The sequence below is a fragment of the Melanaphis sacchari genome, unplaced genomic scaffold, assembly GCF_002803265.2.
Source record: "Melanaphis sacchari strain LSU unplaced genomic scaffold, SCAv2.0 Contig444_pilon_pilon, whole genome shotgun sequence".
Taxonomy (NCBI): domain Eukaryota; kingdom Metazoa; phylum Arthropoda; class Insecta; order Hemiptera; family Aphididae; genus Melanaphis; species Melanaphis sacchari.
This window is the reverse complement of record NW_020271289.1, coordinates 37,094-62,694: the sequence shown is the minus strand read 5'-3', so window position 1 is coordinate 62,694 and position 25,601 is coordinate 37,094. Positions and strand designations below refer to the sequence as shown.

The 25,601-nt window shown below is 25.4% G+C and overlaps 1 protein-coding gene across 1 annotated transcript; it reads right to left on the bottom strand.

Moving 5' to 3' along the window:
- Window positions 1-824: 824 nt before the first annotated feature.
- LOC112597900 (xenotropic and polytropic retrovirus receptor 1-like) lies at window positions 825-25,545 on the bottom strand. The gene is made up of 10 exons (XM_025344127.1): window positions 25,303-25,545; window positions 25,031-25,184; window positions 10,627-10,889; window positions 8,853-9,120; window positions 8,071-8,441; window positions 7,445-7,592; window positions 6,812-7,018; window positions 6,149-6,318; window positions 4,068-4,201; window positions 825-1,608 (listed from the first exon to the last, which is right to left on the bottom strand). The coding sequence occupies exons 1-10, from the start codon at window positions 25,369-25,371 to the stop codon at window positions 1,320-1,322; spliced, it is 2,073 nt and encodes a 690-aa protein (XP_025199912.1). The 5' UTR covers window positions 25,372-25,545; the 3' UTR covers window positions 825-1,319.
- Between the last annotated feature and the right edge of the window lie 56 nt (window positions 25,546-25,601).

Genomic DNA, 25,601 nt, shown 5'->3' with positions numbered 1-25,601 from the left:
GCTACACATATACACACATAATGTTAAATTATAATCGAAACACTATTTATTAGTAGATATTTATATTGCTTTGCTAAATATGTAGTTTAAGTTTATTTTTTACAATTTTATAAGCACGATTAAATCGTATGAATAGTATTATAAAAATTTTGAATTTTACTGTTATTAAATACAAATGTTTTTTATTACTTAATACCTATACATAATAAGTATACACTATATGTTAAACCTATTGGAAGGACGCATTTCATCAATTTTTATTTTTTATTTATTAATATTTACCTAATAGATTTTTAATTTCGTAATAAAACATCGTATTTATTGTATATGTATACCACAATAGAAATACCTATATTAAGTCAATAATAATGTAAATTTATACTCTATACAGTTTTTTTTTTTTACAATTTCTCACTTTTTTTTTCAATAAACAATAATTTTGACACAATTTATCAAGAATATTTCTATTTAAAAATATTTTTAAAACAAATTTGGTTATTTTTCAGAGGAATAACGAAACTAAAAAGGAAAAAAAATTATTTTTAAAATTAAAAATAAAATATAACATAAAAATAAAATAAAATAACAGACTGTGAATTTTATCTAAGAAAAATAATATATTTAAGATAAAAATGATTCATTTTTTATCATATCAACTTATGATGTCTTATTTTTAGTTGTCTTCTTAATAATTTATACTTTTTAATGAAAAAAATTCAATCCAATATTATTTTATGTTTTAACTTAACTTTTCAATAATTTAATACTTTTTATAATGTAGGGTATGAACACGTATTTTAAAATATACATAGTTGTATCTTAGTTTTAAAATTAAACTACGATTAAACGTTTAATACATCACATGATGATTAAAACGTGTTTTTTTTTTTTTTTTGATCGTTATTACATTAGTGGCATCTTGAATTTGTATAATAATAATAAACAACAACAAAAATAATTAACGTTGTGATAAAATATAATAATAAAATGGGTGGGTAAAAAAGAAAAAACCTACTTTAGAGTGATACTGAGATGGATCTTATTTAATATGAATAATAGTGCTAGGAATATATTAAAATTAATTTCATAATAAATTATGGTGCGTAGAAAATAAACAATAATTTGACACTTTGGATACAGATGACCTTTCTATATCATAAGGAATCAACCACGGAACCTCAAGAAGTCTGTTCCTCATAGATCATTGGTGTCGGTAACAATAAATATCATAATTGATACAAAGTACACGACTTACATTTTTTTTCTAAAATTTTGTTTTTGGGAGATTAAACCTAAGTCGCATCAGTGGTTTGGACAGTTCAACGTGTGCCTAAGCTGGCCAAGATGAGCGACGCCTGTTCGTCTACCGACCGACTAGGTTGGAACGTGAGGTTCGGTATCTTCTTGCCGATACCACCACCACCAGTCATCTTGTTCCTTCGGTTTCTGTTTAGATCATGTGGTGTCAGCGGTTCGTCCATTAGCCGCAGGATATGGGTCTGATCTGAGCTGTCGATGGGAGCTACCGAAATATCCCTAACGGCCCGGAACCGGCCGCAATTGTTCAGGTGTTCGTTTTCTAGTCGGAAAAAATTCCAAACGAATCGTCTGTGGTGTACATAAAACATAAGAGTATATAAATATATAATGTATAATAGATAACAAGTGAAATTTCATTGGTTCATAATATAAACACGATAAATGATAATAAAATAATATATATCTAATGAAAAGGAAGAATATTTTAAAATATAATGCAGTAAAATCTCTAAATACGAAATACTCTCAGTCACTGAAATTATGTATATTATTCGGAGTTGTCCATTATTTAGATGATTTATCTTGAAAAAGATTGAAGTTTATTTTCTAAAGAATGTGCGCTATTTGATGGTTTCCATTTCAGGAGGTTCTATGATTTATATTTTTTATAAAAACAATCTGTTGTGTAATATTGTAAATGAGTTTAACATTTAAATACCAATTATATATTATAGTGAATTTTTGGAATTTTTTTTTATCGATTTTAGTAATTTTTGCAGCAACACGCGTCTTATTTATGTTTTTTTTAAACGTCAATTCTTTAACTATGACATACATTTGTTTTGGAAAATTATTGTTATTATATAGTACTACATAGTACACACACACACAATTACGTATAAAATATGATCACAATTCACAACGTTTGCTGCATAACCACACCGTTTTTAATGAAATAATGAAATGCAATTAATAAATCAGTAAGTATAGAAATTTTGTTAAATAAAGATTAATAAAACTTATAACTTCATATACTATATTAAATTATAGTTTCGAATAAAACTGTTGAAAAAAAAAAGTAATTTATTATAACCACGATGACTATACAAATGCTTCAAAATAATGAGTAGGAAATATATTATAATTTATAAGTAATTTAATTTTTTACAGGTTCATCATATTTTATATTTTTCTTTGCTCTAAAAACATTTAAAAATATTTTTAAAAAATGCATATGAAATAAGTAAATAAGTAATTAATTGTATTTCTTAACGTGTAAGTATAGGTAGATATTAGTAGTTTACTTATTCGAAAATAAATTAAACATAAATATTAAATTGAATATTACCTACCTACCTAAAAAAGGTTTCACGTTCGACAAAATAAAAAATACATAAATTAATTTAATTTAAACAATAAAATGTACAAAAAATATTATATAATAATATTTTAAACATTTTAAACATTTATTTGCGCACGCTAAGTAATTATTAATACTGCAGATAAATATTAATATTGATATATTAACTGCATGTTAGGAAATAATAAACTACTTAAACAATAATTTTGTTGTCAAAATAATTGTTTTAAATGAAACAAGTAAAATTTTAATCTTTTGATCCTACTTATTATATGTTGTATACAGTTCAAAAAAGTACACTAATAATATTAAAATCTACTACCTAATATCGAAAAATATAGACAATTTGTAAGTATTCGATTAAATTTAATTATAATTTATTGAATGGTTATTTTTTTTTACTAGCCAAAATAATTTTCTGAGTTAATGGCTTTCTTCTTTTCAGCCGTATTAGCAACTAAGAGTAAGCATTCAAGTATTCCAATAATATATTACAAATAACAATATAAGGTAGAAATAATAAATTGTACAAGTTTTGTAATATGATTTGAGATCCTTAAAATAAATTCTCCCTATTTTTCTTGTGTTTAATTATCTTTATCTATTAATTAACTTTTTTTTTACCTTGTAATCTCAGTAGTAAGTGCCCACTCTTTTATTTTTTTTCAATGTAAGATAGTAAATATAATTATAATGATATATAATAAAAATATCAATTATTTCAGAACATAAAGTGAAACTAAGTATTTATCTTTTGATTTTGGACTTTAAAAGGCAATTATTCATTATGAGTAAAAATACACAATGCACGTATTCAAGGCCAAAACACTTGTATGATATATTGTATAATATTATTAATTATTAATATTAAGTGTTTTAAACAGAAATTAATGAAAAAGTACGAGTACAATACATTTTACCTTGGGAATGTAATAAGTACATTTAATATTTCGATGGATTAATTCTATTAATTTAAAATCATATAAATGATATCTTAACAATTAATATTTTAAGTTACGTGTTGTTTATTCAAAAATAAAAATTACTCTAGTATAATTTTATGCGGTACCTACATTAGACTTGAGCGTAATAAATAAGTAATTCAAATAACTTTTAATAATTTCAATTTTTTTTCAATTGCCACTAAATACTCTTAATATCTTAAAAGTTAAAATCTATTCATATAATTAGATGAATTATATATATGTCAACCATAAGGCACTTCAACAATTAATCACAATTTAACTTGATAAATTACTACAGAACTTGAGTTATGTGAATGTATTAACAAAATCGAGTTTACTGTTAAAGGAAATTTTAGGTAATGGTCTTTAAACTGTTTCGGAACGAATAAACTAATAATAATTAAAATAATATTCAACAGCAAACAACATTTGCAAAATGTAATATGTTGTAACTTATAAATGACACAACACGATAAACTAACCTCATTACTTCGAGAGGCGACAAAATAGATACCATTAAGTCACCATGAACATAGCCCATTTCGGTTAGAGACATTGATAGCGCCCAACCGAAACGTAAAATAAAATCTTCGACGATCGCAATGTAGTAAAATGCCTGAAAATAAAATATAGTATATATTATTAGGTCGTTTTAAAATTTTAATATTCACTTAATAATAAAACTTTAGTTAAACGTGACCAATATATTGAAATGATAATAATTACATTTTTATCTGATTTTTGTGCAAAATTGATCGATTATAAACAAAAATAGGCGGCTTTCATTTGGGTCAACATACGCTTTCCTTCCCATTTTTAAAAACTTAGAACTCTCGGTTAACTCTAACTTGGTATAGTTAAAAATGTATTATATTGTCATATAATTTATTGTATTATATTTATTATCTTAACTAAATTTTTTATTAGTATGATATCTCATACCCATTTATTTAATATAATCTATTATTGTTAATTTTTTGGTTTGATATTCTTCCCATGATTTTAATATATATTTGAAAATTGGTTTTGACGCTTTAAAACAGTTATTACCAATAAGCCGAAATGATAAAATAATAATATTTAGTTGTAGTAAATATATAATAGTTACTTTTCTATTATTAAATTCAATAATCTATAAATTCCCCTAAACGATCGGTTAATTTCTTACCCAAATAATATATGCTCTACTCGAGTAAATTTTGGGTTATTCGCCCAAATGAATGACGCCCACAAAAACATGAATGCTACATTGCAAATCAATAAAGGGATATTAAAACGAAAAGAGTATTTGAGAGTATAAATCACCCACAGCCCTTCGATTAAAATCGTTATCAAAATTAAACCTCATACTATTAAAAAACATTTTGTCATCATTAAAATAAAACTGTAATGAACTATACCTTTTTTAATTCATTACTGAAAATTGCTCTGATCCTGTACACTGAGAATTCTATGCTTAATACCATTAAGTCACTGATCTATGAATAATGGATGTAAATACCATTTTGTTTAAAACTTGGTTTTATTTGAAGTGTCCTATAGAATATTATGTTTTTAACTTAAATTGGAAATTTTCAACAATTACATAAAACCATTATTTATTTAGAATTATGATCATTATCAGTTAATTATGTTCTATGTTGTACGACCAAAAGGAAAAAGTACTCATTATACGAACAATGTAAGTACATTACATTTTATGTGTACTAACACTAAATAACACGCATTAATACATTAATTAATTTTTATACATAAATATACAACGTATTTGCGGAATGGCTTTGCAATTAAGCAGCACATATTATAATGATAATATCTATTTGCGAAAATGTACATAATATAAATACTATTTATATTGTAGATTCTAAGACTAGTTAAACATATTGAATTGAGCTTAAAACAATAAATATTTGTTATTTTTTTTTGATTTTTAAATATAAATATGCGTCCCTTACCGGTTAATCTTAAAAATTACTTGATCAATTTAAATAAAAGTTTTTTTTTTATTAACAAAACAACATTTACAATCTGTACATAATTAAATACAATAAGCAAATAAGTAAATAAAAGTTATGCTAATAAATTCCTCAAGAATTGCAGGGTGTTTTAAAATTTTTCATCTCTTATAATATACCATTATATGGTGGTTCGTACATACATTTGGTCCTCACTCTCCAATATTTATTATTTTTATGTTTATAGAAATAGTTGTCTTTGTTTATAGATTATATTATTAAAATACCTAATTATTAGAAATTAGAAATACATAATATATGGAAAACATTTTAATTTTTTTTTTATAATTACAATAATTATGTTATTATGTTTTATTAAATAAAAAATTACCGTAAGTACTGACTACCTCATAACTTTTCTATAATACCTTAACTTTACGGCATACAAATAGTTTACATATGACTTAAATACAAATCATTCTGACAACATAAAAAAAAAATTAATAATCAAGACTCACTAAAACTTGTGTTTTCACAAATATAATCCTCAAAATTTGTTAGCGGCGAGCATTATACAAATACTTAAATACCTGTTTAGTATTACTTACCGTTGACGAGTACACGATTTCTTCACGGAGGAATTTGTTCTCACCAGCGTTCCGGTCAAAAAGTCCCCAATCCATTTTGATATCCCATATATAAGAATATAAGGAACTAAATATAGATGCTGATATCCACAGGTAGAAGAAAACACTCGAGTCTTCTTTGGGGTTATTCTCTAAATACAAAAACAAAAATCAAAGATTGTTAAACACACGTTTAACTTTTAATCAATTTATTATAAATTATACATTTTAATAAATACGATTAAAAAATTTTTTTTCTTTAATATAATCTAGAAAAATTGCTATGTTGACTTTTCTGAACTTCATCCCCGAATGCTCACAATATATAAGGTGATTATTTTCGAAATAAATATTAATTATTCTTTCAAAAGGTATTAAATTGTTTCGTAATTTTTTTGAGAAAAAATGCAAATTCATCTTAATTGCCATTAATTTTTACACTCTTATATATTGATGACACAACTAATGACTTCTAGTTTATAAAAGGTAATCTATTTCCAAACTTTGAAATTATGATTAAAAGTTTAAAAAAAAAAAAATTAATTTTTAATTTTAGTTGTTAAAATTTTACAGTATATAATAAAAAACAGACATATTATAAACGGTCGTTAATGTATGTATGTACGAATAGGGAGACCATCTTACTTGCGTATTGGAGGTTTAAAAACGAGAACGTTATCACGAAGAAGGTAGTTGCGTATTTGGCGGCGTTTGCCAGATGAGGGAACGCTTCTCGTGAGTCCCGATACCGTCTCAGGCATTGCATGAATCGGAACCACGCAGGCAAGCACGCGACAAATGGTCGCAATAGCCACACGCGTTCCACGCATTTACTGCCGTCTATATCGATTGCTGTATATAAAATAAGACACAAGATAAATGTGTGTTAGGTTTCAAATCGTTTGATTTATTATACATATTATGCATAATAGGTACTCTATGAATTTCTGTAAGTATGTCTAAACATAAATTACAACGCGCAAATCAACAAACTGTAAAAAAAAAAAAAAAACAACAAAAAATTTACATAAAATATCTATAGGTATTTCTTGATTATCTACAGTTTATTAAAATAGATAAAATTCCAATGAAAATTTTTCTAATTGATCTTTCGTCATTACTATATATTAATTTAGACATATTTACCAAAAACTACTACTACGCTATACAGTCTACAAACCGCATAATATTAGGCGTAATATATATTTTTAGTTTTTTAGTAACGACTTTTGATTATAATGTTAAAAGTATGTTATATTCATGAACAAAGTCTATTACTTTTATTTGACATCCACTTGTCGTTGGTCAAATAGAAGCACACGAGATACTGAAAGTCCAGCAACGCAGGCACAAGACTAGTTAGTTGATCGGCCAGCCAAAAGTCCGCGAAACCCACGTAGAAGAACGGAGCAAAAAGTATGCGTACCTGCGTCATAATAAAATACGAGTACGTATTTATTTTTCACATGGGGTTATTTTTAAAACTCGATCATTGTTAATTTAAGTGACAAATATACAATTTTAAACATTGTAATTTTTTTGACAACCTTTGGTACAATTCAATTATTTGAAAAAGCTTGACATTTATGAAATAATTAGTAACTGATAAATTATGGTATTATAAATTAAAGTATAGAAAAATTATTTTTCTTAAACTGTTACGATTATATTTTAAAAATATGATGATATCCACAAATGTTTTTTTCATACAACTCCAGAGCTTTTATTACATGGGTTGAACCATTAAAAGTAATCAAGTAGCTAGTAATTTTTTTTTCAATGCTCTTTTTTAGTATAATTGAACTATTTTTTTCGTGAGCGGGAACGATTTGAAAAAAATGCACGAATGAAAAAAAAAGACCACCCTATTATGTATATATACAAAACTACCAAGTATTGCTTACCGTCACACGCAGCACCCAAAAACGGGCATCATGCCGTAACGTCTTGGTGGGATTGAATAGGAACGCAATCATGAGCACAGCCAGGATCAGCGGGTTTATGTACGGTGGAATATGTAGCGCCTCGCTGTACAGGAATATCAGCGCCGAGCCGGCCCACACCAGACCGAAGACGGTGGCTAACTCCATGATGTGCTGCTCGGTGAGATGATTTCTGGGATCTAACTCGAAGATGAGTACATGGTTGACGCCTGACGAACGCCAGCAGTAAACGTTTATACCCATCAGAAATAAAAATATGACCAACAGTAGCGGGCCTCGATAGAGTCTGACCATGACCCGCCAGTCTGTGTTCTCGTTGCTATGAGCGATGCCTACAAATCAATGATAATTTAATGGTAACTAAAAAATCATTTTTACCGATCAAATATTTCAAGGGACTTTATAAATTATATTAGATTGGGCTCAAATAAAATTTATAAATAATCCCAATTGATTTCGGTTGTGAATACAACTAATTTCTAGTTGAGACAATAGTTCTGTTATTATAAATATAATAAATATTAATATTGCCGCCTAACTTAAAGTCTTAACTGCACATTTACCATCGAGATAATTTCACCAAATTGATTCATAATTCTGATTTTATAGTTTAACGCAAACACTTCATACATTTTTAGTTGATAAGAAAGTACCCTACATATTATGATGATGTCATATATTTTCACGGTATTTTGTTTGTATAAACTTTTAAGTAGATACTAAATTTTTTTTAATTCACTCACCAGTGATGACGACTGCAAGCAGCATAACGACAAAAGCACCAGAAAAAAGGCCGACTTTGAACGTGATCCAAGGCGATTGCTGTTCACCGAGTGGCGGTACTCGCAGTCTCTTCATGGCCCTTTGGCGGTCTCCCCCTTCTAGACCCTGTGTGACGGTAGCTTCTGTTTCGCTTATCAGTCTGTCGATGTCTTTGTTGCAGTAGAAATGAGCGTTTTCCACTACTTCTGATCTCCATCGACCTCCGGAACCACCTTCCGATCCCAGTAACTTAAACGAACGACACAAAAATATAATATAGATCAACGTTAAAATACTGAAAACATCTCACAGTTATATGTTAATAAAATAAAATATATAATATATTTAAATCTTAAATTAGTTATATAGAAGTAATTATGTTGTACAAATTGGTTATTAATGGAAATTTTGAATATTTTTAAGACATAATATTATGTGTTAGGTAAGTATATTGTTTAGATAATTATACACTTAAATCTACTTAAAATATACACACATAATATATCATGTATAGTATGTATACAATGTATACATTTTGCATACTATACATGCTATACAAAATTTAAAATAATATAAATTTATATACTTGAATTAATCATATTTATTATTTAACACTTATTTTTTTATATTGTAAGGAAGATAAAATTTTCTTTTCACTCATCTAAGTATAAAAACATAATATATTTCTTCAGTATAGGTACTATATTACTTTTAGAAGTTATTGTAACATCGAATTTCAAAGTTGAATAAATTAAACGATACCAAAGATCAATTCGCGTTGGTATTTGCCCCAATAAGAGTATAATAATCCAACAAGAGGTTATCTAAATTATATATCTACGAATAAGAAATTTTTATCGAGTTTGTGTTATAAAAATATACACCTAATATATAATATTATTAAAAGTATAATATTTACTCGAAAAATGAATTATTCATGCCGTAAAAACATCAGGCATCATTTATTTGTTATACAATCGCAATTAGATACATTATACTAATATTTGTTATAACTACGTAATTAACTAAATAGGTATTCAATTAAAATTAAAATATTATTTTTAAAAAGTCTAAGGTAAATCAAAAATATATTTTATGATTATTTATGTAACCATTTTCATAGTATAATTATAATTTTTAGGATTTTCTTTACAATATATTACGCGAACAAACCACCATTTATTCTCATAATATTATAATTATATAGCGAATATCATAACTGATTTCTATATAATAACATGCATTAAACTGAAGATAGTTATTTGGTCAGTATAACGGTTTACGCGAACGTAGCCCGCTTAATTTTACAGCAATGATTGAACAAATATCTGGTTTGAATAATAATAATAATAATAATGTATAATGTATAAATGTATAGGATAATAGTTCATAAGTGTATAAGTGTTGTACGAGAATAGTGTTTAGAATGTTTAGTAATAGCTTTGCGCAAAAAAAAAAAAAATAATCGGTATATATTTATAATTAATTTATATTAATCGTCATGTCCGCAGTCACTACTCACTACACTGCTGCACGTACTGTGGCGTAAAATCTGATTCAAACAGAATTATTATGTTTAGTACGAGGTTAAAACGCTCAGGGGGGATTGAAATTAATTAATATTGGTATAATTTGCTAACCCAGGCAGGTAAAAATCTCTAGTTAGTATGATATGTAAATCAAAACACATGATCATAACGACCATTGGTATAATTATACTGTCATAGAAAATTATTTACATTGTTCTGAAAGTACCTTGTCGTGTTTTTTCATAATCTTCCGAAAGCCGGTGTAGTTTAAGTTTTGGTAGTTCTGCAGTAGAATCAAGCTCAGATAGAATTCACTGAAAGCTAACTTCAGTTCTTGAGTCTTACGCGTTGTAGTGTTTTTTCGGAGAATTTTTCGTTTTACCGGCTTCAGATTACCGCTTGCGTCTTTAGGTTTGATTTTGTCATCTTGAGCCTCTCTCAGGTCACTCTGGAGGTTGGCAAATTTTCTGGTCGCTTCTGCTAATTTTTCTACAACATTATACATCGCAAATATAATATTATACTATGCTATATTAACCAACGGCTCTCAAACTGTGGTTCGTGTACCAGTAGTGGTACGTGAAAGACTATATTTATTAGATAGTACGTGGAAAACTGCATAGTGGTAAAACGGAAAATTAAAAATAAATATTTTTACTTGAGTTTGAAATAGTTATTATGATATTATTTTTTAAATAATTACAATTATTTACCAGATATTTCATCGTTAATATCAAACCTATAAATCTATGGTTCTCATTGATAAATTGTCATTTTATTTATAAATTATTTTTAAAAAATAATAAATTTGTATTCATAAATAAATAATAATTATATCGTATTATTTTACTACTTTATTATTTAAAATAAATATATTTATCTATATAAAATGTGGATCGTTCTATTTCTAATCATCAATGGTACGCGACTGTTTGATAATATACTTAAATGGTATGCGAAAAAAGTTTAAGAACCACTGCTATAAACTATAGTAGACATTATGATAGAATACCAACAAGCCGGAATCGCGACGAAATCGTGTGCATAGTTTATTAAACAATAAATATGATTTATCAATTGTTTCTATTTTACCGGTTTTTAACTAATTCAATATATTATACATTTAATATAGTTATTAGTTCCACGATGTTTATAATATTTAAGTATATAGTAATTATAATAAGTTTATTCAAGTACTAATAGTTATAGATTTTAAATGGAGCAATGAATGTATTACGACTTGTGAAAGTCGATAATATGTTTTTTTGTACGTAAAGACATGTTTTACAATAAAATAAATGCTATGTACAATCTTCAACTACGAGTAAAATTTATGAAAAAAATCAATTCTAGTACCTATTTACTTTGAGAAATCCATAGGCGCACATTGGGTGTGAATTAAGGGGGTGCTGGAATAATTTACAGTAAACAGATCCTAAGTACCTAAGCTAAGCACCCCCAAGCACCCCCCCCCCATCCTATGTGCGCCTATGGAAAAATCAAAAGAAGAAATTTTTTAACATTTTTTAAATAATCAAGAAAAAACAATAACAAACAAAATTACAAATAACAAGAAATATTTTTATTTCTGATTAAAAAAGTTCGACAATTTAAAACAAAATTCTTTATAAGTTTTGTAATTGGAAAAATAATTAGGTAAACGTAAAAATACTCACATTTTTTGTGATCGATTCAAATTCAAATTCGGACAAAATTAAATAATTTAATAATACCAATTACCACTTAAAATAACGATCTTTATTATCTTGTTGTTATTCAAAAACTATTAGTTGTATGGAATCGAAACATACCACAATAAATTATTAAAATTATTATTTTCTTTAAAAAATGAAATTTTCAAATCATTTAGCCTAATTTTAAGCTAATAATTAGGTTTTTAAATTTTTTGAATTTTATTTTTTATTTTTATTTTTTTTGTATAAATGTAGATTAAAAATTACATTTTCAGACAAATAGCTTGAAAATTTAATACAAATAATATACATATTTAAAATCCATGGTTATAATTTTTATTCTAGGCATTTGAATTTTAAATTTTGATGAAGTTTGTTAAAATTACAAAAATTTACAAACTATTTTGTAGTTCAAAATTAATTAAAATTCTAATTTGCATAGGATCTAAGTAGTTTTGAAAAGATAATATTACATTTTCTATACAAGTTTTTTAAAAAAAAGTTAAGAAAAGCCATATTTTTTTATGAGGGTTTGAATTTCAAATATTGACATTTATATAGATGGACTATTTTAGGCATTCTCTGTTTAATTATTTTTTCATCGTACACAATTTTTATCATCAAATTCAAATTTAACCATACTCAATAAATCTAATTAATTAATTAAACTATATATAAGCATACAGCTGAGTAACACTTTCTTAGTTTTACACGTTGTTCAATTAAACACTACAGATGTCTCTGTATGATAAATGATAATATTATTATTTTAAAAATAGTGTACACTTGATTTCTAAATTAGCTAATTAGACCAAATCTCAAAGTTAAGAACATTAGTTTGTTTATTATCGATTAAGTACAATTACACAATAGGTATAAAAACAAACATAAACTGACAAAATTAATTAGTAAAAATAAAGCATTAAAATATCATATTTAAAAAGAGTTTAAGAAATATTAAGTTATTTAATTTTGTAACATTAAATTACCATTCGATAAGTATGTATTTATAAATACATAGTGTTTGTTACTAATTATTAGTGATAGTTTTTTGCTAAGTTGAGCCATGTTATGAATAAGCTTTTATATTTTGAACATAATCTAAAAAATAAAATGTATGTTTGTGAGAAATTTATAGTGACCTCCCCTCACCAAAAAAATAAAATAAAAATTAGTGCTTAAATCGATTTTTAATAAATCACATAATAATATGTAACTACAATAACATGCTATATTGATATATAGTAGATTAATAAATTATATTTTAAACTCAATTTTTAAGAATTAAAATAAATTTTTTTGTACATATTATTTTTGTTTTATGCTTAATTATTATTTTATATTTTATGATTGATGCGGTAGATACTTATGTCTGTACACTGCGTGTCGGTTTCGATTAAATGGAATTAAAATAGATTTTGGTGATCGTCGTTTCTATTTCGGTAATTAAAAAAAAAAATCACTGGAAAATCTTGGCGAGAAGACATATTCTGTGGATGACACCATTATATATGAATTGGTGAGTACGGTGAAATTTATTGGTAGTAATTTGTCCATATTATTATATTATTATAACATAATATATTTTGGTCATCAGATTTATCATGATATTTTCATCGATATAGTGGTTCTTTTTAATTATTCAAATATTATTTTATTTATATTTTATTATTTATTTTACACTTGAGTGTGACCGAGTAAGTTTATTTGCCAACAATCGGTCTTAAGAAAGAAACAATTTTAAATTATATCTTGCCAGTTCCATAACAAAATCTGGCATTAAAATCATTCCTTGTGAATAATTATAGAGGTGCCTATATAAATGGATATAAATATAAAAAACTTTAAAGGGTAATTTTAGATGTGAAAATAGTATTTAAAATATTTTTATTATCCATGTTATAATTCGGGGCTTGTGCTAATGTGCAGTACAACACAAATTGTGCAGTTCTAAAATAAAATGTGCAGTTATAAAACGCTAATTTTGCAGTACCTACTATTACTTATTCTAGCATTGTAAAAAAATAATTAATATACTATATAATACTATACAAAAACAATTTTTATTAAAGTTATAATTCATAATAATCAATATAATATTATATTATCATGATATTATGATACAACCATGAACCAATGTGGATTTAATATGTTTTCTATGATGTGGATTGATCCATAATAATGATAATAATAAAATGCGTATACAAGCTAAGTTCAGGTACCTACTTGTGCAGTTTTAAAATGTTCTTACCGCAAACACGGTATTATTTGATGCATAATACTTTGGGTATAGTATATTATACATTTTTTTATAAAATGTGTATACACGAAGACTTGAAGTATCACATATTATATTATACCTATTAAATATTTTTATCCACATTGTAGATTTTTAATTTGCCTATATTTATTTACGCTAAAAAACTTTCGTTCTATCTGCTAAGTTGTTTTTTCAGATAAACAAATAGATAGCAAAACAAAATAATAATTTCATTTTTATTTTTAGGAGATTTTCATGAAACATTACACACTAACAGGAATACCTATTTTATTTATTTCTCATTTGAAATTGATCCATAGTCAGTACACGACACGTTATGATTTTTTTTTAAAGACCTCTGTGTATATATATTTTATTAGTTCGAATGCACAAATTACTGATTAAAAGTAATAATTATTTAAATGTAAATCTATTCGTTTAAACGTTCCTAACTAAACAATAATTAATTACAATAATAATTGTATGGCTCGTCGATTTTAAATTATTATTCGAATATCTAAAAATTATTTATTTCATACTCAATAAACACGTCATAACTTAATATTTAAAACTGATTCTATACTTTCTTTCAAAAAAATGAAAAATAAATTTTGAATTTAATATACTATACATGTTAATAAGGCTTTTGCAAATTAATATTAGAGTGTCTTATGAAAATATACAATAGATCTATATCTTAAATGGTGATATATTTAACATGAAAATTTTATTATAATAATTTTTAGTAACCTATTGCAAATATTTGTGACAAACATATTTCGTTTAAATTTATTATAAATTTCTAAATGACTATAAATTATAGCCTACATAAAGCTTTTTGTTACATTAATTAATTTAAAAATATTTAATCCACTTGCTTTTCTTGATCATATTTAAATCAACATAGACGCAAATGAACTATTTAGGTAGGTACCTACCATAATACTTCTAGGTTCCTTTTAATATATTTTTGGGCTTTTTTATTTCCCAGGTCAACTATCTACCTATCATAAAAATATTATGTAAATCATAATTACACTAACTTATTTATAAACGTATTACGTAACAATGTAACATATAAGTTATCAGTTATTATAGGTACTATTAGATAAAAATATGTGTATATATATATATACTTTAATCAAATAATTAAATTTGATGGGAAAAGAACTGATTAAGTTTAATTCTTGTTTGACAAAGACAATTTTTATGATACACTAAATTTTCATCATCCGTTATTGAACAATTTTGATGTAATCATCAATAATAATGCATTGATGCGTATTTTAATATTTAATTTATAACAATTATTAAGCTGTTAAGCTGTACAAATAATGTAGATACCCAATAATAATACATTTTCATATCCACAAGTCAGGAATCTTTACTATAATATATATGTATAACTATTGCAACTTATGTGAATATTTATAAACATATTACGCGAATTCCATGGAGGTTGTCGACTTAGGTAGTTACCATTTTCCGCCAAAATTGACCTTTACATTTCCCGCCAATACAAAAATATATATTTCCTTTTACCGTCACCACAAATTTCAATTTCTATACTTTGGTAACCTCTTGCTATGTAAACAAGTAAAGTTATTAATAATTGGTAATGAGTTTTAAAATAAAAATAATTAGGTAATCAATTTTTAATTAAATATATGATTTGTATGATACAAAAACATATTCAAGTGATATTTAAAATTAAAATTATGTAGAATATTGTATAACATGTTATTACAAAAAAGTCTATATTTCAACGTAAAATACAACATCACAGTCAAACATTTATTTATATTATTTATTTATTTCTTATAGTTTTACAAATGTATATCGGCATATTTCTCCCCTTTTATACTGGTAAATTAAATATTGGTTTTATTTTTGTCGTTTTAAAGTTTGGTTTCGCGGTGTTTTTTGTTCACCGACGCTTCTTAATTTGCAATAAACGTCAGTTTGAACTTCTTTAATTAAAACATTAAATCATTGTAAAATACGAGTAGATGGCGAATGTCGATAAAAACTATTTTTAAAATGTGCATGAAATGACTCACAGGCATTTGTTGTGCTTGTAAGTTCTGAAGATACAAGTGCCCAAAGTTTTGGAGGATAAATACGATCTTCAGAAATATATGTTTCTACAAAATAGTCAGCAAACTTTTGTAGTCTTTCATCAATCGGACACTCACTCATAAAGTCATTGGTGAAACAATCACTTACATCTTCCGGATTTAGAAATAATAAGCCAAATATATTACGTAGGTAACTATTAACCAATTTCAGATGACTCGTCTTTGTACACACTTGATAAGCCAATTTCTTATATTTTACGGTACCAAGACTGAGTCAAGTGAAATCGGCATCCTGAAATATTGGTTTGCGTCCATATTTCAGAAGCTGCATTAATAATTATAGTCCTTTCAAAGTCCGCAGTTAAAGAAAAATTTAACCCCAAGTCTTTGCACTTTTTGCTTATTGCACGAAAAACATAAATATACGTTAATTTACATTTATTTAGTAATAAGCAAAAAACTAATGAAACATAGTAACCATTAAAATATCCATTAATCGAAAAAAATTGTAAAAAAAAAACCGAGCACTATAATTGAAAGTTCCGTCCATATAAATATTATCAACTGTTGATAAAAATCGAAGATTTGTTTCACACGAAAATATTATTATATTTTCTTTTTCATCATTCACCAATAAAAAATTTTCATTTTGTTTAGTTATCACATCAATTGAATTGAGTACGTTGTGAGTATCAGCTATATTAGTAGAATTTTGAGGCATAATTTTGCGTCGGTTTTCATAAATATTTTTTCGGATTCTATTTATATCGTTAATAGTTATATCTGATGAATTACTATTTTGTACGATTTCAGTTAGAATCATTTTTTTTTTGGTCTGGTACTTACATTTTCAATAGCTTTTCTTTTACATACTGTATTTAGCACCTGCTTCTTCAATACTTGGCTGGAATATTTACCATGATTGTGCTGTGGTGTATTTATATTGTTAATAACTGTATTATTTACATCTGTATAAACTTTTGCTATACAGTTTTTAGTAGTACATCGCCAAAAAATAAGTCCTTTATTATATGAACCAATTTGAAATTTAAAATTATTTAAAATCAACTGCTTTTTACCACGATTACTTTTAATTATATTTTCCATTGTGCGTAGCGTACTTTTTTTCATGAACTTCAACACAAACTAAAATGTTATAGCCGTTATAAGTATCTTAAAATCTATAAAAGATCAAACCAGACACGCTTTATCTTTATTGTCAGTTGTCGCATGAATTTCGAGCGTAATCTTTTCTCTCTTTTCTATTAATGGAGAAAAACATGATTACGAACGTATTATCTATGTAGTAAAATATACGTAGGTATATAATATAATATTTTAATTCTTTCAATCAGGGGTTACCAAAATATAGTAACTGAAATTTGTTGTGGCGGAAAAAGGAAATATATATATTTTTGTACTAGCAATAAACGGACTTGGAGGTAAATGAAAAGGCCGATTTTGGCGGAAAAGGAGATCACCCGCCGACTTATTGTAAGAGACATATATTTTTTTAATCGATTACCTAATCAGATTATGTACCTACGTAAATGGCTACGGGCTAGACCGTTTTTGACCAAAAACGTACCCTTCTCTTTTCGGCCACTTTACTTTTCAACCAAATTTAAAATAGATCGATTCCCTTTTCGACCAAAATCATACTCTTTCCTTTTAGGCTAAAACAAAATTTTATGTAATATATGTAAAAAAATAAAATAATTGCTTTATAATTTTTCGTAAAATTAGGGCAATTATATAATTATATAATTTTGAAAATGATTAAAAGTATAAGTTGTATAAAATGTTGTAAAATAAAATGTGAAAAATTATTTAAAATACAAGAATATCTATATATTAACATAATTTTTGTTAATATGTCACAAACCTACTAATATGGTTTAAATTTAATTTTTTTTATATAATATTATAGATATTACATACTGTAACATATAACATAAACATAATGTTGATATATAGATATTCTTATATTTTAAATAATTTTCTAAATTTTATTTTACAAGATTTTATGCATTTTATTCTTTTAATCATTTTCCAGATTATACAATTATGTAATTGCCTTAATTATACTAAATTATATATCAATTATTTTATTTTTTTCATTTATTATATAAAATATTGTTTTGGTCGAAAAATGAATCAGCTGAAAAGGGAAGGGTACGGTTTTGGTCGAAAACGACCATGCCCACGGCTGCATCCGAGTTCCGTCCCATATATAAAAATTGAAATTAAAGGTATACTAGTTCCGTCCCAGCTTTTTTTAATGAACATACTAATTCCGTCCCAGGTTTTTCTTAATGGATAATATACTAATTCTGTCTTGCATCAAGTCTTTTAGAAATAAAGATGATATTTATTTCAGTTATTGCACCAAATAATCGAATTTAACAATATCCTATTATATAGAAATAAAGATAATATTATTTTCAGTTATCGCACTAAATAATTGAATTTAACAATATCATATCACATAGAAATAAAGATAATATATAATAAGATTTTAGTTAACGAAACAAAATAAACTTTTCAGTCGTTATTTGTGCGTTTACGTGTCATTTAATATAACTATTAAATATGGATACTATGTACAGTGAAAAAGGTAAAATGTTAATTATTAAAAATGAATTTAAATTTTGTTTTCATAAAGAATTGAATAATAATATTGAACGCTGGAAGTGTATTCAAAAACAATGTAAAGCATATATAAAAATTGGTAAGATAACTAAATTTATAATAATTAAGTTTTTATAATAAGGCATATAGGTACTTAAAATAATTTTTTACATTAGGAAAAAATAAAGGAATTGTCTTTGAAAATTTAAATCACAGCCATGATAGAACTGATGAAACTAATTTAAATCGTCAAAAGCTTAATAATAAATTAAAAAGAAAAGCTGTTGATGATATTTGTGAAAAACCAGCAAAACTTATTCATAAAGAACTTTCTAATCATGATGTTAATACAATTACCTCTAATGATATAGACTTAATTAGAAAAAATATTCACCGTGCAAGGTCTTCCATATTATCAATGTTACCCACATCCATTGAAGACGTTCATGAATTATTGAAAAAAACGACGATATATACAAATAATGACGAAAATTTTTTAATTATAAATGATCCAATTACACACATTATTATGTTTACTTGCAATACAAACTTATCTCATTTAAGTAAAATTAGTACTATTTATGTTGATGGAACCTTTAAATGTTGCCCAAAACAATTCACACAATTTTTTACTATTCATGGATTAAAAGATTCAAATAATTATATTCCATTAGTATTTTTTTTACTGCCAGACAAAACTAAAAACACGTATGAACATGCTTTTAAATTTTTAAGAACAGAATTTGATAATCTCCAGTTAAAATTTACACCAAAAACTATTTATGCAGATTTTGAAAAGGCTATACATAATGCCGTATATGCAGTTTGGCCAGAAATAGACTTAAGAGGATGTCGATTTCACTTAGGTCAATCATGGTGGCGTAAAATTCAAGATCTAAAATTGTCCACTTTTTATAGGAATAAAAATTCTGAGATTGGTAGATTTTTAAAGTATATATTTGGATTGCCATTTTTAACACCAGATGAAGTAGGTGATTTTTTTGCGTCCGAAATGATGGGAATCAAACCAGTTGATAGAAAAATAGACTTATTTCTAGATTACTTGGTCGATAATTATATTTCACCTGAATCTACTTTTCCACCTCGTATCTGGGCTGAATTTTCGCATAGTACTTTCCGTACCACAAATAACTGTGAATCATTTCATTCTAAATTCAATGGAATGTTTTATCATGCCCACCCAAATATTTATCAATTTATAGAAGCTTTAAAATATATACAACAAGATTCCTATATCAAATTAAGAAGTACCATAAAACGAAGGAACCCTATATTAGCTAAAGAAGATTTTATTAAAGAAAAAATGTATAAATATAGTTCAGGTCAAATATCACGATTGGAATTTGTAAAAGAAATATCCTTTAAATTCAATCCAATTTCAAATTTTTAAAAATGTATTATATTTTTATTTTGACTATTTAAAAATAGTATATTTATTTTTATATTACAATATGCCTGTTTGACTAACTAACTGTTTAATATTTATTGATTTTTATTATTTATATTATTACGATTAATTATAATTAAATTATGAAGATGTACTCTAATATTATGAATACCTATATTTTTTTGTAAATATTTTATAACAACAATATTATACATATTATATTTTATTATTATTTTAATTCTTCTTTTTTTTTTAACCGGGACGGAATTGGTATGTGTCTTTTTTTTAACCGGGACGGAATTGGTATGTGTCATTTTTTTAACCGGGACGGAATTGGTATAAAAAAAGGTTCTCGGGACGGAACTCAGATGCAACCATGCCCACGACTACGTGTTTTATAAATATACCTACTTAAAAGTAATTTTTAAATTAATTAAGTACCAGCTATATATTTAATACTCACTATTAATTATTTAACTTTTATTATTTTATTTATTTTTTAATGTTTTGTTATACCAGTAAGCAAGGCTTGCATTTGAAAAAAAATGTTGTTCTACGTTATTTACAATTAAAACGTTAGGTACCTATACAAATGTTGAGTTTATCGTTACTCAACTTTTGCGTTGATCGTTATTCAGAATTAAAATTTTTATTATATTTCATGATTTATAACTATTAAATAATTTAAATAATTTTTTTTGAATGATATACTATATTATATACCTAACGTCTTACGTTATGTATTGTTTGATGATGTATTATATATTTTGTTAATCGTTATAATTACGTTTACAATTTTCAATCGTTTGCAAGCCTTGCATGTATCTAAGTAATAAAATTATTTGCCTTAAATTATAAATTACTTACATATTAAGTACTAGGTATTTGTTTATAAAAAAATTATAGAAATTGCTTTGGTATAGATTGAAACCGTATCATTGAGTAGGTAGGTTACTGTAATAGTTATATTAAATTTGAATTCAGTAATAAATTATTCAATATGAAAAATGATTTTAAGCAAAGTCGTATACAACTTCTATTCTTAAGGATAACCTGGGTATATAAGTAATTTATATTAGGCACCTTCTAGTTAATTTATTTTTCTTTTATAAGTAGAAAGGTTGAATCGATTTTTAAAAATATAATATACTCTCAAGTGTTACTAATCAGTGACTTCTCAAACAAAATTGTATATTATTTTTAAAAAATAAAAATAAGAGAACTTCGTTAATTTATAAAAAAAATTGTACTCATATATTTTCAATATTTATTAATTACCATGTATGATTGATGAGTTTATTGCTTGAATAAAATTAAAATCTTAGGCATATAAACAGCTTAAAAATTATAGTTTAAAACCATTTAGCCATCACTCAGAATCTAAAATAAATTGATATCTGAGACTAAAAATCTGATCAGTGCAATCATCAATTATTATTTAGGGGCACCTGAATTGCGTCCCGTGAAAAAGTTATAGGTACACGAATTACGTCCCACTATATTGGTTAGGTAGCAGAAATTTTATTTCGTTTTCAGAGATTCTCCATGGTGTATTAATTATAAGGAAGCCTGGGCTCTGATATTATATTATAATTTGTATTTATTTATTAATTGTTGACTGAAATTTTAATTAATAACATTGTTGTTATTATTATTATTATTATTATTATTTATTTGTTTATTATATCATAGACTATATTGATTTTAATTATATCTAAGTGATTTAACGTTTATACACTTTTTATTAAATTTAATACTTAAGCATTTTTTTAATTGACTTGTGAATTTATTTATAATTATTTTTTATTTATTTATTTATTTTTTGTTAGTTGTTTAGAACCCCTGATTAAAATACACGAATTGTGTCCTGAATTTTTTAGTACGCAATTCGTGTGTACTTTTTTTACGGGACGCAACTCGCATGTGCTCCCAAATTATTTATTCATATAATTATTTAGAGTATAATGTAAGATGTATGCACTATGCATGTATGTATAATATATAGTTAGGTGCCTAAATCAACATAACGCAATAAAATAAAACTATTTTAATACCTATCATATCATTTATATTATAATCTGTGGTAAGTAAGTACTAATACATAGAAATTAGTACCTATATATTTACCTACCTTCCTATATTTATATATTTCAACATAAATCCTTCTATATTCAATTAGAAGGTTTCAAATACAAATAGTTATGAGTTCTCTATAGGTAGCTTATATAAATAAAACTGGATGCTAATTACTGTGAATACATCTTATAATTATTATTAAGTTTTTAATTTTAAAATTAGTATGAGGTCAATCAATTCAGTCAAGGTGAAACCATAGATAATTTACCAATATTATTTTTACGAAATAACTAAATTAGGTACATTTTAAAAGTTCAATTTGAGATTTTAATGTTCATTTTTTTGTCTTATTTAATAAAAATTCAATTTTCATTTACAAACCTAACTTGTAAACATTGACTCTCAGCCATGGTTGCATCATACGTGCATTTGTTAATACATATAAATAGCATATTTGTGATACATGTATTTTATAAGTAGTTACCTATACATACTACACATACTTAGTTTTTTTTATAACCATTTAGCATACAATATTAAAATAAAAATTTCAAAACTGTAAAATTTCTAGATTTTTCAACAAGTTACTACCTACATATGTCACATACTAAGTACGTGTAAAATTGCTATAAGTCAGTAAATAATAAATAAGAGAATGTAATTTTTGTTGTTTCTCAAATTAAGTGTAAATAATACAATACTAATACAATACAAAAAAGATTTGAAAAATTATAACAGTAACAAACATTTTAAAGAATGTGATAATTTAGTGCTTTTTTCAGTAAGTAATTAATTTATCATGAACTTTAATTAACTAAAGGTCTACAACTATTAAATATAAAAATAAAATATTGAAAAACTTAAAACACTCACTGCCAAAAATGTAATTTTATGTTTTTTGTGTTAGTTCCTTAGTACATATTATTATGTTTTGTTTAATTAAAGTAATTAAGCCACAAAAAAAAAAAAATGTGAGTACAGTTTTGATGTATTTATTTATTTAATGATTGTTAGACTTTGATACTAAAAGATTATATACTCGTATTTTTTTTAAAGTTCAGTGTTTTTACTGATTTACTGCAAAGCTTTACATCCAAAATAATGAATTTATTTATTGGTATCAAGTTTTCAAAATGTAAAATGTTACCTATTAAAAACAGATACAGATTGGTACAATTTTTAAAACCTCCCAACTAATTAAATTTGAAGATGGTTATTAGTTAGATGAGAGAAAGGGTTGAAAACATGTAGGACAAAATTTTATATTAAAATTGTTGTCGATTTGATTATTTTGATTGTTGTAATTTTAAAATATAATATTAAATATTATTTTTTTATCTTAATCTTGTATTACATTTTTTTTAAATTTTTGATTCACTCTTATAATATTATCATGTAAAAGATGGGATATTGTTACTTTGTGAAACTATAATTCATATTTTTAGTATTAGGTTTTTATGAATACTGTTTTTGTATTTAATCTAGTTTTAATAGTTATTGGGTATTGTAAGTAATTTGAATATAAGGCCATGATTTTTGGTAGGAGTAACTAAGAGATAGATGAAAAATTTTAATGTGTATGCTTTTATATATTGACTTAAACATATAAAATAATTTATGGTGTATAAGTAATCTAAAATGAGCAATTAAATAAAAAATATGAATACAAATTTAAATTTAAATTTTATAAAGATACTATATTTATGTATCAAACTTTTCGCAAATAAAAAAAATTATTTTATTATTCTAAAAGAAATTCATGAATAACTAATAAAAATAACAGGTGAATAAATTTAATATAAACATAAAAAAAAAAACTAATAAAAAGTCTATTAACTTTTAATATTAACTTTTAGGAACTCAATAAATTCAACATAACATATACTATAAAAATTATAACTAGGAATTATGAATAGGTATATTTTAGATTATAGCAATTGTTATAATTGTAACTAAAATATTGAAGTTTGGTATAAGTTCTTCATATTTAAAGATACCTAAGTACTAGGTATTTCTATCATATAATTAGTAAGTACAATTTTACAATTTAACAATGAATAAGCATTATTTAACAGGTAAAAAAAATTAATATTCTAGTTCAATTATCAGAGACTTTGTAAATAATTTGATACTCTAAAATTAAAGAACTAAAAATTGTAACTTGTGCATGGAGAATTGGTACCAGTTCACAATGTTAGCTTAGAAGTATAATATGAATTTACATACATAATGGCACACTATATGAACACAAAACTATACTATGTAGTTGAAAGAGTGTCTTATACACTTTATGTAATGGTAATAGAAACACCCTCACACACTACTCTAATGTTCATGCAATCGTCACATGCATAAGTGATATAATTATGCTAATTGATGAAGTAGCAGCAGGCTTCAAGTGATGGGAATCGTGTCAACTTTATTATTGGGGTAAACACACACAGAGGAAGGTGTCAAACAAAATCATAAATGCTGTTCGAAACCTGAATAGAACGTGTTGATTTTAGCGAGTTCTTTGTCACAAAAACTGAAAAATTTTTCATCGAATTTGGCATAATATCGTGAAAGCGAATCAGGGTCCACTTGTTCAGGCGCTGGCACCTGTTCAATCGCAGCATACAACATTTCCTTCATTTCCTGTAAAACGCCTCAGATTAGAAACATGTAACCGACTTCAAAAACATAATTGTAAAAAAGAATAGTGTAGTGCATTATGTTATATTCTTGAGCAAATAATTATAAAATTTTGACCTACTTCATAACTGATGTATTGTTTTCTCCACTCAGGTGTGATGTGCGCGGCCAAATGTTCGGCGAATTTCATCTTTTTGCTTTTCCTCTCACAATCCGACTGTAATCGAGTATCGGATCCGGACACACAAAATTATAAGTTTCCAGAACGACTGCAAAGCCAATTGAATTGCCCGCCGTTTACGACTCGCGTAAACTCCAATCGATACAAGTTGTGAATGGGAATGTTGATAAATAATTGAGAATCAAAATCAAGGAAAGAACAAAAGTCGTGGAGAAGAAACGCCACGAAGAGGCTGATAA

What these genes read in the sequence shown, in the direction of transcription:
- LOC112597900 (XM_025344127.1), bottom strand. Translation starts at nt 25,371, where the DNA reads ATGAAATTCGCCGAACATTTGGCCGCGCACATCACACCTGAGTGGAGA. An exon ending in GCTTGCAGTCGTCATCACTG is followed by an intron (nt 8,442 to 8,852) that starts GTGAGTGAATTA and finishes ATTGATTTGTAG; the next exon opens with GCATCGCTCATAGCAACGAG. An exon ending in AAATCGTGTACTCGTCAACG is followed by an intron (nt 4,202 to 6,148) that starts GTAAGTAATACT and finishes TTTTATTTTCAG; the next exon opens with GCATTTTACTACATTGCGAT.